Here is a 16,237-nt window from a genome sequence, read left to right on the forward strand (position 1 = left end):
TCTCCCCATGTCTCCGTGGGTTTCCTCTGGGTGCTCCGGTTTCCTCCCACAGTCCAAAGACGTGCAGGTTAGGTTGATTGGCCATGCTAAAATTGCCCCTTGGTGTCCTGAGATGCACAGGTTAGAGAGATTAGTGGGTAAAATATGTAGGGATTTGGGGGTAGGGCCTGGGTGGGATTGTGGTCAGTGCGCTCGACTGGCCACTTTCTGTACTGTAGGGTTTCTATGATTAATACTTTTTACTATATACTAGTGCACGTGACAATAAAAAATTAAATTGATTAGAATGGATAATACTGCATGTACTGGCATGACTTGGCTTTTCTTAAACTTTCAAATATATTGATCTGCAACACTACAGAATACAACTGTTACTTTTTGACTTATAGATTGTGTATTCCATGTGTCTCAAAGTCTTAATTTAAAGAAGTTACTCTTTGCAGCTTGTATAAGATGTCTTGTAACAAGTTCTTTTGACTATGAAGGCCAAGGAATGCGAGAGAAGCTGCCCCAGTCTCCTGACAGGAAGGTAGAGTGGGGGTTGTCGGGACCGGGAAGCACTGCCTCTGCCACTCCGAGTGAAAATTACCATCCGGTGTCTATTACACGCTTATGATTCATCTGATCGCCAGAAACAAGATCAATCAGCATTAGGTCATATCAATTCCACCAACCAAATTGGTGGAGCAGCAATAGTCCGGTTTACATGATCGCCATTGGTCAGCTGGATCAGGGGATGGTAACATAAGTGAATGAGGTAATCAGATTCAGAGAGAACTCAAACAAACTTATTTTCAATAATATACAACTGATTGTTTTAAAAAAAAACTGCTATAATTATTTGAACACTTCTTCCGAATATCCTCATTGTATACCTACCTGTCCAGGTGAATTGTGCCATTGTACTTGGGCAGATTGACATCTTTGAAAAGGTCAGGAGTCAAGTTCTCCAACATGCCATCTTTCAAAACCTACAGAAGGAAAACAAAATACCCAAATGAGATTCCAGTAAAATCTCCAGGCTTGAGATGACAGGCAGCATGCTAACATGAACAATCTCACTACTACTGGAGCTGAATCAATTTGCCCAAATCCAAATACCAGCAGTGGAATTTGAAGGAGCTGGATTCACTTCAGATGCCTGAGACTAACCTGTATCCATGTTGTCACATCCCTCACTGGTACAGTAGGTAGATTTTAAATTTTCTAGATTTTGATTACCATACATAGGGAAATTTGCCACAGTGATGTTTAGCACTACTGTCAAAAGAGATTTTTAAATTAATTGGTGGGATGTGGGCATTGCTGGCAACGCCAGCATTTAGTTTTGATCCTCAACTATCTTGAGAAGGCTGCGGTCAGCCTTCTTGACTACAACTGAGTGGGTTGCTAAGCCATTTCTGAGGCAGTAAAGAGGCAAGCACATTACTTGCTATAGCCTGTCTACAACTCCAGACGTACAGCAAAGCCGATAGATTTCCTTTCTTGTAATAAATCAGTGAACCAGATGGGGTTTTTGCAACAAACATTTTATTGCAAACTTAGTTAATTAATTGAATTTAAATTCTCAATGGGATTTGAACTCAACTCTTTGGATTACTAGTCCAAATACATTCCACTCTACCACTGTATTGCTGAATAGTTAACAAATAGCCATTTCATATCATGGAATGAGACGAGTAGCTAACCTTTGATGATTGGAGAAGTTTGTAAAGTGCTTTTGAAAACATTTCGTGGAATGTCAAGACAAGGTGGAACTGGATTTCATTTCCAGATCTTTTTTCACCCTTTGATCACAGATAAATCCAGGTGAAACTAGAAACCACAGGGGAAGCACTTTCACATGATCGCATTTTTGATCGCATACTTGCTTTGGATGGCCACAGTGGTGCTAATATTCCCATCCCTGGTAGCAGAGGGTGAGAACGATCACTGCTCACTATTCACTTTAATGACGCAGAATATGAAAGAGACAGCACAAGCATCATCCATTGCTAAATAACTCAGGGCTGTGGTGTCCACAAGAATTCATTCCTGAAGCAAGTCTTAATAATTCTGGGCATAACAATTGTCAACGTTATATTAATTATATTGTTAGGATACGAGGAACATTATTTAGTCAAGTACTTTGAGCATGTATAAGCAGGGGAAAGCTGGGACACAGGGTGTATGAGGACAGCTACGAAACTGAATGAAGTCAATGAACTCTCTCAAAGAAAAGCACTGTGTCTTGGTTTTGATTTCACTGACCAGATTGGATTCAATCAACAATGATCTGTTTTAGCACAAAGCTATACTCTGAACTCACCACGGCCAGGTGGAAGATGCCACCTACAGGGCCAAGACCAGAGGCCTCTGCAATGAGACGCTGCGTTCCTTCTAAAGAGCAAACATCACTGGTGGAAATGAGAACTTTTATGCCCATTTCCCTCCACTCACGTACCCGCTTAGCCTGGTACCCTGTAACAGAGCAGGAATTATCATTAAGTCACAAATCAATTTGCCCATGGCAGCGCAGCCATTAAATAAACCCAATTCAACAACTGCTAATAATTTTCTGTACTATCAAATTTGTACAATGTCCTGAAAGGTTTTGAACTATAAGGTTAAAGGGACTCTAAAGTTCTTGTGTACATTGATGGAGTACCAATTTCCATTAATGCCAAGTGCTGCATCTACTGGGCGAAGGGACTTTATATAGTTATATTATGGGACAAATAGTTAACATATTGTGATGCACGACAAAGTGTTCAGGCGTCACACATCATGACAACTGTTTTCATTCTTTAGTTCCAAAAAGGAATGGAGATTTCATTTCACCCAATAGAAAACTGAAGCCAGATCATAGTTTGTATAATACTATAATCATTTCACACAGGTCAAAAGAGATAAAGATGCTTTTAGAAATGCAACCCAAAAGGTAGGATTTTGCTGTGCTGAATTGGATTGACAAGATTCACAACTAAGTTGTTTTTAGCCAATGGATAATACTAGAAAATGTTTAAAAAATGGATCTCACCATCTAAAAAGGGCAAAAATGTACACTTGATGTCACTGTGACTTATTAAGTAGATAATAATCAAAACCCCTGTACTGCTTACAGCAGGATCCCACAATTTGTAAACATTTGATCACTTACCATTGCGTATTCCGGACCGGGATGTCAGGACCAATTTCTGAGCACCTCTCTCAATCAGCCAATTTGCCAGCTCCAAACCAAAACCTCCCAGACCTCCTGTGATGATATAAGACTTTGCTGCTGGGCAGGCAGTGCGGGGCACTGCAGCAATGGCCAGCTGTTCTGAACTTGCAGAAGGGGATTTGCCTTCCTCTTCTCGAACCTGTTTGGTGACACGCAATGACATGTCGTTAAGCATGATGTGACAATCATCATTTACCATCATCACTGTTAAAACTGCTTCACTATCAGCCAGCTTAAGAGGAAATCCTAACAGGGCACCATGGACGGTAAAAATAGTGTCTTTGTCTTTTCTGTTTCAAATCTCACCTCCCAACCCACCTAATGGCAAAAGAAACCCATCTACTGGAGGCCACTGGTTTCCAAGTAGTGACCCAAGCAGGACTTGAAACTCTTGGGTCTTCTAACTGAGAGCTAAAATTTTCACAGGCTGCTTTGATACAGCATTGCTGAAAAATATATTTGATTAATGTAAAAGCACAGTTAAAAGGAGGCTGGATAACAATGTGGGTGACAGGGGGAGTAAGGGGGTTTAAAAAATCCTTAATATAAAAGCACAGGTTAAGAGAAGAGATAATGAGGAAAAAAAAATGAGTGTGATCAGCAAAAAAAAATGGAAAAGAACAGTTCTATAAATATTGTTGAGGAAAACAGGTGACTAAGGAGAACATGATAACTAATAATCAAAGAATGGACGGTGACTTGGATATCTGCAGATATCCAAGCCCATATAAAAAGGTGCAACTTAAAACAGGAAGATGGTGGATATAAAAATTATACACAAGGAAGGTAGAATAATGTCGTAAAGGGCAAGACAACCAACCTTCATGTGCTAAAAAAGGACTGTTAAATTAAGTTGGTCATAGCTGAATGGATATCTTAGTGGCAATCATCAAATATGGAGAATTCTTTTCATGAGGCAAAGTAAAACTGAAAGGTAAATCTGGTATCAATGCATAAAAATAAGAGAAAGGCGGCAAAAATATAGATTTATAGAACTGACTGAGAGTTGGGGAAAATAAAACAAAAAAAAAACAAAATATCTGCAGTCAGGATGATTTTCACCTTCCCTCCCTCATTTAAGATCTTCCCCAAAACCCATCCTTTTTGACTAATCTTTTAACCACTTCACACTAGGTGGCAAACGTGTGGAATGACTGACCTGAGTAGTTGTATATTTTATGAGATTGATGTCAAGACAATTAAAGATCTCATTGGGGCAAAGCGAAGCAAGAAATCTGTGACATTCCCAGTTTGTTGATGGAAGGAGATACTCATTTCCTATCCTGCATAATCCCAGCTTCCTAAAGAAAACAGGCAGATGTGGGGAGAGGCAACTGTGACACATCAGTCTCCAGGAGGTCTGTCTAACTGAAAAGGGACAGGGAGGAATTTCTCAACACTCTTTCCATTGGGTAACTTCCCATCATTTCTCTCTGGTGCAGTGGTTATACAGGTTGCACTGTCTAGAGAATAACAGATGTCTCCCTGCCCAACTTCAGTCTGCCGAAGTCTGAGGATGTTTCCCAATGATCTATATGCATATTTGTGAGATGATGTGTTTCATTTTGTTCTTCAGATTGACAATGCATTTATGAAATTGCAAAACATTGGCCAGAGATCACAAGGATTGGTTGCAAATTAATTCACAAGCTCCTCTGTTCATTTTTTTTTAAAAGAGGGAAGTTCAGGTAGCAGCAGAATTGTAAATATTAAAACAATCCATTTATTTAATATCAAAATGCATTCAAATCACTTATCCCACAGGAAGTACTAATGTTTTTTATTAATATCCTTTGAGACCCCAACACCTTCAGCTGTCAGAAGGTTGTTTCTCAGCTAACCCCAGCTATGAGAGCGAAACATTACATAAAGACAGAGAGACAGCATCGAGGAACACACTTGGCTCATCGAGTCTGTAATGTTGCTTTCCCCAGAACAATCCAAAACCAACACTGCCGCTCAGCTACACCCAGTAGATAAGAAAATACTGAAAATATTCAAGTAGGTCTGGCAGAAATTTCTGTTTTGCTCTCCACAGATGCCGTCATTTTTTCCCCCCAGCATTTTTGGTTTTAGTCCAATATTTTGCTCATATCAGACTGTTCAGCTTTTCCTTAACTCCTTTCACTTTAAATATTTATACTAAAAGATTAATGGCTTCTCTCTCCATTCACTCCCTCTGTGCAAAAAACAATAGAATCCCTTAACACCTCTGCTCTGTTGTTTAGTGACTGTTTTAAATTAATGACTCCTCAACACTGACACAAAGTTGATTATTCTTATCAAAGCTACTTATATTTTCAGAATCCATTAATTCAGCTACCCCTCTAGGTGAAACATTGTCAGTATCTCTGGACTTTCCTTATAACCATTCTTTTTCGTTTTTGACATTATTATTATTTTCTGGAGCAGACAGCAGGTATACACAGAACAACACAGCTACTGCAAAGATAATACCCTTCCCAGCCTTGAAAGTTAAAATGGGAAACACTGAAGTCAAAAGCATTCAGTAGCGGATAGCTATTTCCCTGGCTCAGTTGACTTTGCTGGCAATCATTCTAGGGATTTCTGATAGAGAACCCACTATGGCATACAAATGGCATGTGAGCATCTTGCAAATAAAACTATTCTATGATCAGGATAGGGGTTAAAAGAGCCACTTTCTACATTTTTCTTCAATGCTCAGCTCAGTGGCAATACAATACTCAGCACAGGGCAGCATGGTGGCACAGTGGTTAGCACTACTGTCTCACAGCGCCAGGGTCCCCGGTTCAATTGCTGGCATGGGTCACTGTCTGTGCGGAGTCTGCACATTTTCACTGTGTCTGCATGGGTTTCCTCCAGGTGCTCTGGTTTCCTTCCACAGTCCGAAAGACATGCTGGTTGAATGCATTGGCTGTTTTAAATTCCCCGTCACTGTACCCGAACAGGCGCTGAGAGTGGTGGCCAAGATTGGGACTGCAGACAATTGACCCATGTTGTGGAATCCAGGCAAATCTAGGGTTTTGGGTTGTTAGTGAGCAGGGGGTAAGTGATGGGGACTGAATTTAAGAAGCCATAGGGGTGCCTCCACTGAGAATTCGGAATGGAGATTCCCCCACCCTGCCCAACACCAGCCTTGCAGCTAAAACTGCCAGACTTCATGCGTGACATGGGGGCCCTTCCAGCTAATGGGAAAATACCAGCAGCGGTGGGATGAGACTCTTAAATATCCAATTAATGGTCAATTAAAGGCCTCAATTGGCCCAAGGGTGGACAGGTTCCTAGATACCTCTATTGCTCCCTGTAATATTTCAGACAGGTCCAGATAGGTGGACAGTTGGTGGGCAGGCTGCCTGCTGGATTTTGGGTGTCTCACCTGCCTTCCAGTCTAATAATCCAGTCTAATATTTTTCTTCATCATTTTCTCCACAAGATACATGCCTATGGTAGATTTGAACAGTGCCTTGGAAAGTTGCAAAGAACACAAATATTTAAAAAAATTGTGACATTTGCTTCACAAACCTGTATTTCCAGGTTAGCACACCCAGTTCTTTAGCTACGAGCCACACACAATTAGTTTAGTCAATTCTTGCCAGGGATGTTGGGTGGGGTGATCAGCAGGGAACTGCCTCAGCCTACCTGACTCACCGCAATGCTTGCCAACAGCCCTTCAAAATTCTATAAGCTTTCTAACCTGCTAATCCTCCCACTTGAAGGCGGCTTTCCCGTGTGGACCTTCCTTCAGAAGTGGAAAAGCAATGAGACAAAATGGTCTTGTGCCCTCACCTTCAGAACCACTTTCCCAATGTGTTTGCCCTGTGCCATGAAGCGAAATGCAGATTCCACGTCATCTCGGTCGAAAACCGTGGTCTTCAGTGGTTTGACCACAGCACTGCGGATTCCTTCCTTCAGGAGCTCGGATACCTCCTCCCACTCCCTGTTTCCCTCTTCAAACAGGGCATCCAGCAGGATTCCATGGAATGCAATATTCTTCAGGAAGACGGCCATACCTGAAAATAATGAATATTCATTACAAAAGACATCTAACATTGAGCCCATGGCCCAATACTTACTTTTTTATTATTCATTCATAGCATATGGGCATTGCTATCTGGCCAGCATTTATTGCCCATCCATAGTTAGCCAAGGGCAGCTGAGAGTTAACCACATTGCTGTGGGTCTGGAGTCACATGTAAGCCAGATCGGGTAAGGATGGCAGATTTCCTTCCCTAAACGATATTAGTGAACCAGATATTAGTGGGTTTTTTTCAACAATTGACGATGACTTCATGGTCATCAGCAGACTATAAATTGCAGATAGCTTTTATTGAATTCAAATTCCACCATCTGCTGTGGCGAGATTCGAAGATTCACCTGAAGGAGGAGCCTGAGACTCTGAACGCTTGTGCTGCCAAATAAATCTGTTGGACTTTAACCTGGTGTTGTCAGACTTCTTACTGTGTGAGACTCGAACCCAGGTCCCCAGAACATTAGCTGCGTTTCTAGATTAATATGCACCAATAATAGCATTAAGCCATTGTCTACACGTAAATGAGTAGAAAGATATACTAAATAGTGGAAATTTGGGCTCAAGTTATCACAGATTGAAATGGTTTTAAATGTCAGTGTACAAAAATCTAGTTAACAGTTTGGAGACCACTGTTTTCTTTGTGGTTACTCTATTTGCTTTTTACTGTAGCATGCTTACCGAGTGGATTGTTATTAGAAAGGTCATATTTGCCAATTTCAAGGAAACGCCCATGTCGAGCCAGGCAACGCAGACTGGCCTGCAGCTTCTCCTCTGCTAATGAATTCAGCACCAGGTCCACTCCTGCGGGCAATGGCATCACACAGTTAGTCTAACTAACAATGCTGAAGGGAAAATTATATTTCACAATCAATACTTAAATGTAGTAAAAAGACATTACAGAGCACCTGATGGCAGCAATCAGTATAAAATGTACAAATCTGTCACCTCACCACAGTACATTTGGCATTAAGCTGTGCCCAATGGATGTGCAGCCATCATCCTTCAACCTCTCAACTGCTATAGTGGGCACCTATGACTGTACAAGGTGGAAAGACCACCACAGGAACCAGCACCACATCAGGCAATTTGACATTCTAAACATCCAAGTTCATTAGAGTCACAGAATCCCTACAGTGTGGAAGGAGGCCATTCAGCCCATCAAGCCTGCACTGACAACAATCCCACCCAGGTCCTATTCCTGTAACCCCACATATTTTCCCTACCATTCTGCCTGACACCAAGGGGCAATTTAGCATGGCCAATCTACCTAACCCACACACCTTTGGAAACCGGACTGCCCGGTGGAAACCCATGCAGACACGGGGAGAATGTGCAAATTCCACACAGCCAGTGATCCAAGGCAGGAATTGAACCCAGAATCCTGGTGCTGTGAGACAGCAGTGCTAATCACTGTGCCACCGTGATGCCCTATGCCATGTAGGAAATTTCCTTGTCATTCCCTTCAATCCAAATCCTCCCATGGGAAGCTTTTCCAAAGAGACTCACACACCATGGAGGTGATTCCACCTCAGAAACAGCTTAACAGAGGCCAGAATCCTTCCTTCCCAGAAATGTTTTTTCCACAAATAACCTTCAGAGCTTGGGATCTGAGATTTCTGAAGCACGAGCTACTGGGCCATATCTCATCACAACAACCTTAATTTGCACAGGGACTTCAATGTCATTAGAGAAAGACTGATCAAGGCTCATTTGTCTTTTTCTAAAGTAGTTCCACAGGAGTTTGTCCAGATTGAAGTGAGCCTTACAATGCCCCACAATCTTATATAAAATCAGAATAATCTTCATAGGATCAAAATTCTGATTACTTTGTGGGCCATCAAAGCATTTGATACAAGTCTTGAAACAACAACCTCAAAAGGGATATACTTTCAGATAAAGAATCCTTTCTAAATTATTGCATTCCTTTGAGAGTGCACCAGCTCACTGATCCCTCGTCATCTCCTTAAAGGACCTCTGAGCTTCATGATCTAGTACATTATGATCTATCTTTGCAACAGTTTTTAAACTGATCAAGCCACCTTTAAATAGTATTTTGAAGGCCGTCTACATTTTTCCAATAGTTCTTTTATGACCTCAAGGAGACCAAGAAGGAATTCAAGTTCTCAGTTATTAACTGAAAGAACTAACACCACAGGATATCATGGTCTAAATAGAAATCTTCACTATATAAAAGAGTTAAACAAGTTATTACTAACTTAGCACTCTATTTTGTAAATATTTATTCTTTAACCTTTAAAATCTCATGGGACACTCCCTATTCTACTTATATTTCCACCCCAAATTGCCCCTATATTTTACAAAATCGGAAGGGATCCTTCACTTTGCCTGGGCCCAAACCAAGGTGTGCCACAACTCCCAGGAATTCACTTAGGATTTGCCTCCATTTTTCCACTATCCCAAGGTTCCTCTACTAGTATTCAGATAAGTAACCCTCAAAATCGTGGTATGTACCTCCCTATTGTGGGCATCCAAGTTTAAGCTTTCTTGTTCAGTAATTCCAAAGTCAGCAAACAAAAAAACCCTTGCTTCTGCTAGCACTTTGATTCTGGTCTACAGCTGCTGGCAGCACCCTAAGCTGTTCAGATGCAGATGTAAACTCCCTGTTGTCTGTGAAGAATCACACAGTTAGTCTTTTGTTTTGAGCTTACCTTCCTGTAACCTGTGGCAATGTGCCACACCTACAATTCCCAGATAGAGATCTGAACTAATTAATTTCAATTTCCAAACATGTGTTTTGATCTCAAAGCTACTTGGAACTTAGCTTGATTACCAGTGGCTTTCTAACCTTTCTTTGATGTGGGGAATTACATGAATAATTTAAATCCCTAAGAAAGCCACTGGAGACACCAAAACTCTCAAACAGGGGCCATCCATTGGATAATGTTTTCCCACGTCTGACTTTGAACTTGGAGAGGTCTTGTGGCACAGTGGTAGCATCCCTGACTCTGAGCCAAAAGCACTGGGTTGAAGTCCCAGTCCAAGATGAGGCAAGTGCATTCATAACTCGACCAACCAGGTGGAGTACGAACTTATAAATCCTTCCAACATCTGCCTGTGACAGGCAGCAATTGAGAGAGAGATTCCTGGTCAACCACTTGCAGAAGGCAAGGACAAACCACTACTTGGTCAAACATGACCATGTACTAACCCCATGGTTGCCAATACCCTTTTAGGACATGATACCTGAAGAGAGACAGCGCTCTGACCTTATTAAATAAACACAGACTATCCTTTGGATGACAATTACTTCACGTGTCTACCAGCCTCTAAGCAAATACTTCTATCATCTTAATAGATACTTCAAAAAGTCAATTTCACAGGGAAAACATTTCAGATTGAGGCACTAGCAGAGTCTTATCTCTGCCAGAGATTCCCACAGTTTTTAAAAGGATAGATTAAATATTGATATACTAGTGCTTTGGAAGATTCACAAGTAAAATAGAGCAACTAGTTTTCCTAACACATGGTCAGCCTGAAGCTTCCTTCCAAGCCAGGATGGTAACATCATTTATTCCTGAAAATGCAAAGGAGTTAAAACTTCTTCCATTGGGTCATTCAACTCCAAAAGAGCAGTGGGCTAAAACCAAATTTTGGTTCACCAAGCAAGACTACAGGCACTCAGGGTAGATTCTCCTTTTCGCTCCTTCGGGATCGATGTACAAATGACTGTACAACGCAGCAGGGACGAGACAGATGACAACAGATTTTAATGAACTTGATTGAAAATGTTCTAATGTACGTGAACCTACTACTCTAGGCTATTCAAGCATCATTTAAATTTGCCCAAAGCAAGCTAGACAAGTCAATGTCTTTAATCAACGTTCTCTGGATTGTGAAGTCAATAGGCTCTTGTACCACAATGGTAATGGACTATTTATCATGCAGTTATTCTAGTTAAAGAGGTGTCCAAGAGCTCACCTTTGCCGCCAGTCACTCGCAGCACGTGCTGCTCAAAGGAAGTGTCTCTAGAATTTGCAAAAGAGTCGTCATTCAACTGTGGGAAACGTTGCTGAAGGTATACACGCTTCTCCATGGAACCTATGCGGAATAATTAGACAAGTGGTCAGTCATTGCCCGAACAATACAATTTTAAACCAGTTATCCTACATACATTAAGAAGGAGCCCTGCAAATATTTATTTACTGATGCTTCATGTGTCATCAGTAACAGATACATGCTCTGAATATTTGAAGTAGGTTGTGTAAACTTGCAATTTTAATTGATCACAAAGTAATTACTGGTGTTCTTCAGCAGGCAATCTGGAACACTAGAAATCTCAACATCCACTGCATACAGTATTCAGACAAAAATAACTTCTATTGCCCTGAAGCACGTTAAAAGCCAGATTAAAGAAATAATTGAGAATAAACATCAATTTATTTTTTATTTTGTTTGGTTCCTACTATCAAGTTGTTAAGTCACTGACATCAACAAGTACCAAAACCTATTTAGAAAGATTGATCTTAAAAATGTGTTTTGGACTACTGGGCAGTATATCAGGGCAGTACGCAGATGGATCAAGTCAAAGAATCATTTTTGCTGCTTCACAGTGCCAGGGACCCAGCTGGGGTCACAGTCTGAGAGAGTTTGCACATTCTCCCAGTGTCTGCGTGGGTTTCCTTCGGGTGTTCCGGTTTCCTCCCACAGTCCAAAAGACATGCTGATTAGGTGCATTGGCTGTGCTAAATTCTCCCTCAGTGTACCCAAACAGGCACAGGAGTGTGGCAAGTAGGGGATTTTCACAGTAACATCATTGCAGTGTTAATGTAAGCCTACTTGTGACACCAATAAAGAAAACTATTTACTCGTAATATTTTTGTCTAATAATAGGAACCTCAGAGAGCAACACGTTACATGGAGAAAAGTTAAATGTTATTATACTTCTGTAATTTTTCAATGTGAAACACTTATATTCAGGCAAAATTCCTGACATGGAATGTATATTGTAAATAAGGGCGTTAATATTGTACAGAGACCCCTTAGAATGGGGCATGCTGTATGGAGACAAGTCAGATTTTATTGCACTCTCTGCAATTTTCAAATTGAGATTTTTGGTAATGCATTTTTATGAAGAAAGCATATTTTTGGAAAAACTATTAATGCCCAATATAATCAAACCATTTTATAACCAAAAAGAATCCCATTTCACCTACCGACAGTAGCAAAGATACGACATCCCAAACTGAGGGCAATGGAAATGGCAGCCTGCCCAACGCCACCGGACCCTGAATGGATAAGTACACTTTCACCCTTCTTAATGCGACCTCTCACCACCAGTGCATAATATGCAGTTGCGTAAACTACAGGCACTGAAGCAGCCTCCTCCAATGTCCTTAATGAAGAGCAAAGAATGAATAAGCAGCAATGTAATTTTTCATACACCAATCAGAAAACTGCAAAGAAACAAACCAAACATCAAGCTTTGGACTTAAGTTGTTCCAGTAAATATTTGAACACCTCTGTTGGGCTTGGAGTTGTGCAATCATACATCAGCAGCTACATACAAAAATCACAGTGTGTGTGAAAGTATGGAGTTTCCTTATTGGATGACTGGATAAATTCATTGGTGCAATACTAAACCATATATACACCTGCTCTGTGCCAAGTTAACTGGTCTTGGAAGGGAGAGCAAGGAATTTTGTAATTAACCTTGATATCTATGGGATATGTAGGGTTAAAAATCAAAAGCATTCCTGACTCTGTCTACTTAATAACTCGTGCTGCAAAATTTCGCAAAGAGTTAGCCTTGAGTAAGAACAGGGTAATGTCTCAATGAACATAAAGCTTTCTAAAATTTATTGCCCAAGTCCTTGCTTGAAAAACACCTGTATGTGTATGTACAAGTTAAGGGGCTAGACTTTGAATAGGGACAGAATAGGTTTCATTTGTGTAACAATTAAACAGCTGTCAAACACTTGCCTATCCTCAAACCCAAAGGACCATCACTTGGTCATAAGTGGACAGAGATTGCCACTCAGAATCATATTTGTCGCTAGCTTCAGGCTAGGGGAGGAAATGGGGGAAAAAACCCTGAAAACAGGGTATAAAGTATTTCCTGGCCTGTTCCAAGTTTCAAAGAAAATCAAAATTTAAAGAAATGGCAAACGACATGGGACAGCTAGCTGATTGCTGATGACACACTCCACTGTGGTAGAGAATACCAATGTGGGACTATTTTCAATGTCATGCTGTTCCACAATGACCTATCAAATGTTATGTTTTGAGGCTGCTGGTAGTTCCAGTGATACTGGCTGGATCTTAATCAAAAGATTCAGCGTTCAAATCACAACCTCAATCCAAAGCAGTTTAACTGATCAACAGGAATGTTTTTAATCAGTTCAAACCACTAGAGGGAGTACTATACTGGAAACAAAACGCTATCCCATCTTTCAGCTTTTAACGAGCTAGTCGCAGAATAACAGCGATAGTGATCCAGATACAACCATACAATCCCTACAGTGCAGAGGAGGCCATCTGGTCCATCGAGCCTGCACCGACAACAATCCCACCCAGGCCCTATCTTTCCACGCTCCAAAGATGCACTGGCCATACTAAATTGGCCCTTACTATCAGGGGGATTAGCAGGGTAAATACATGGCGTTACAGGATAGGGCCAGGGTAAAATGCTCAGTCAGAGAGTTGATGCAGACTCCATGGGCTGAATGGCCAGCTTCTATACCTTAGGAGTTCTCTGACTAGCTCCCACCAACCAATTTTATTCTGACCAGACCTGACTGGCCTCTGCTGTGTACCCTTCCTGACCTGACTACTCCAACACCCACTCATTACCTTACCCAGCTGTCACCACACCTCACACACCTGTACCTTACCCACACACCTCACTCATCCTAGCTACGCTGTACACACTTACCTTCTCTCTCTGTCTCTGTAGCTTTTCAAAGCAGCTTTGGGGCGTTTAAACTCTTTACTTACAGAATACAGCAACTAATGTTGTAAAATGCATGGTGGTTTCCGTGCAGATTTTCTTTGCTGACCTTTGAGGTTTCCTGCACTGCCTGAGATCTAGATCCTCTATTGGAATATTGCTCAGAAGAGCCAGAGGAAGAGAAGTCTGATCACAGGCAGAAATTGGGGTTCTGATCCTGATTTGGGCCATAATCTGACTACATTTCAAAAGTAATTCCCCCAAATGAGAAGTCAGGAAGAAACTTTCAAATGGAAGCTCTTTACATATATAAATTTCTCCCCAACCTGAACAGTCCCTATAAATCCAAGTAGGTACCCTATATTAGGGATTATTTTGCAAACCCTCACGTGTAATTCCTTTCAGCCTTTTTTCAGCCTGTTGGGTTCAATGTTTCTGTTCAAAACAATCTAATTTCAAGCTCTTTGTGCCTTTTGGTCTTGTATCCCAATACTCACAGAATCCTACAGTGCAGAAGGCCATTCGGCCTATTGAGTCTGCACCAACCACAATCCCACCCAGGCCCTGTCCACATAACCTCATGCACTTACCCCAGCAAGCCCCCCTGATACTAAGGGGCAATTTAGCAGGGCCAATCCACCTAACCCGCACATCTTTGGACTGTGGGAGGAAACCAGAACACCCGGAGGAAACCCATGCAGACACAGGAAAACGTGCAATCTCCGCACAGACAGTGACCCAGGTTGAGAATCGAACCCGGGCTCCGGCGCTGTGAGACAGCAGTGCCGATCACTATGCCACCCCCGATAGACCGGCAATGTTATATTGCTCAGACCGCATCGTTCAGTCTAATGAAATGCAATTTTGGCCATGTTGATGAATTTTCCTAAGTTGAGAAATCCTGTTAAAATACATACCAATTATCTGGGACGTCCCACAAGAAGCGCATATCACAATCCACAACCGTCGCCAGTCCCTTGGCGGGGAGCAGACCCATCACCCTCCTACCACTGGGGTCACGACCTGAAAATTCCATTCCCAACAGGCAGTGCTGCAAGGCGGCATCACCTAGGAAACAAGATACAAATTCACACAGTGCGGAAGATGCAAATCGAATTCTGGCTGTTTGAGGGAAAACGGGCTCGAGTGGAAAAAGAAAATATAAAAACTGGATTGCGCTGACAACTTGGTACGCTGAATACTTATTCTGGAATTGAAAGTCTGGGAGAGGAATGCAGGATAAACGGGAACCTGTTGGGATTGGGTGGACCCTCCTTTCACATGCTGCCCGATTTTAACCTCCATTCAAGTTAATATGGAATAATGCTGGGCAGGCTGTAAAACTGGCCCCTTACCTAATCTGCATGCTTCCTAACAGACCGGTTCAGTTAAAATTACCCTCAACAGCACTCAATCTTTTCCTACAAGAAGCACAGTTATACTTGCATGGACATGACTTCATCTTCTCCCCTCTTTGAACACCCAGCCAAGTAAATCTTGAGCATTACATTTCCCAGTGCCATACTCCCAAAAGGCATACTGTGAATTGCTACACTGCTGTGATAATGGTGATCGCAGGGTAGCTCAGGCAGATTGTGGCAGCATTTTCAGAGGTAACCAACCACTCCCAACGTTCAAATCTGTCAAAAGTAAATCCTGCAGAATGACAGGAGTGGGGGTTCATCCAACCCAAGGAGAACTTTTACTTATAGCAGAGGAGGGACTCTCCCTAAAATCCTTCCCTTCACCCTGTCTTTTAAATATCCTATTCTCGACCGCAGAATCATAATCTGTCAGCACACCCCCCCCTTGAGAAGCTTATGGGAGTGTGGATATTAAAACGCAAGGAGATGCAACAATAAAACCTTTCCAAAAGCTGGCCTTACCAGGGATGGCATCAGGTGGCAGCTTGCCAGTTGCCAACATGATATCACGGAAGTTGAGCGATGCATAATACACCTTGCACAGCTGAATATTTGGGTCGTTGGAATGGAAGTGTTGTAGTGGTGACAAAATCCAGCAGAGAGATGACAAATCTCCACGGGTCAGCACGTTCACATAGGCAAACTCCGTCTGTTCCTTGTTGTGGTCTGTAAGGAGAAAACCTATTTGTACA

At 41.8% G+C, this 16,237-nt stretch overlaps 1 protein-coding gene across 1 annotated transcript in view; it reads right to left on the reverse strand.

Annotated features, from left to right (window-relative positions):
* fasn (fatty acid synthase) overlaps positions 1-16,237 on the reverse strand; it is a 96,643-nt gene that overhangs the window by 16,141 nt on the left and 64,265 nt on the right. The window contains exons 27-35 of the mRNA XM_080208850.1: positions 16,008-16,211; positions 15,039-15,189; positions 12,389-12,567; positions 11,154-11,273; positions 7,893-8,015; positions 6,971-7,194; positions 3,140-3,341; positions 2,309-2,460; positions 880-971 (exon numbers count right to left, since the gene is read on the reverse strand). Coding sequence (XP_080064976.1) covers positions 880-971; positions 2,309-2,460; positions 3,140-3,341; positions 6,971-7,194; positions 7,893-8,015; positions 11,154-11,273; positions 12,389-12,567; positions 15,039-15,189; positions 16,008-16,211 — 1,447 coding nt within the window. The remainder of the gene's footprint in view (positions 1-879; positions 972-2,308; positions 2,461-3,139; positions 3,342-6,970; positions 7,195-7,892; positions 8,016-11,153; positions 11,274-12,388; positions 12,568-15,038; positions 15,190-16,007; positions 16,212-16,237) is intronic.

The sequence above is a fragment of the Carcharhinus amblyrhynchos genome, chromosome 21, assembly GCF_965287045.1.
Source record: "Carcharhinus amblyrhynchos chromosome 21, sCarAmb.v2.hapA, whole genome shotgun sequence".
Taxonomy (NCBI): Eukaryota; Metazoa; Chordata; class Chondrichthyes; order Carcharhiniformes; family Carcharhinidae; genus Carcharhinus; species Carcharhinus amblyrhynchos.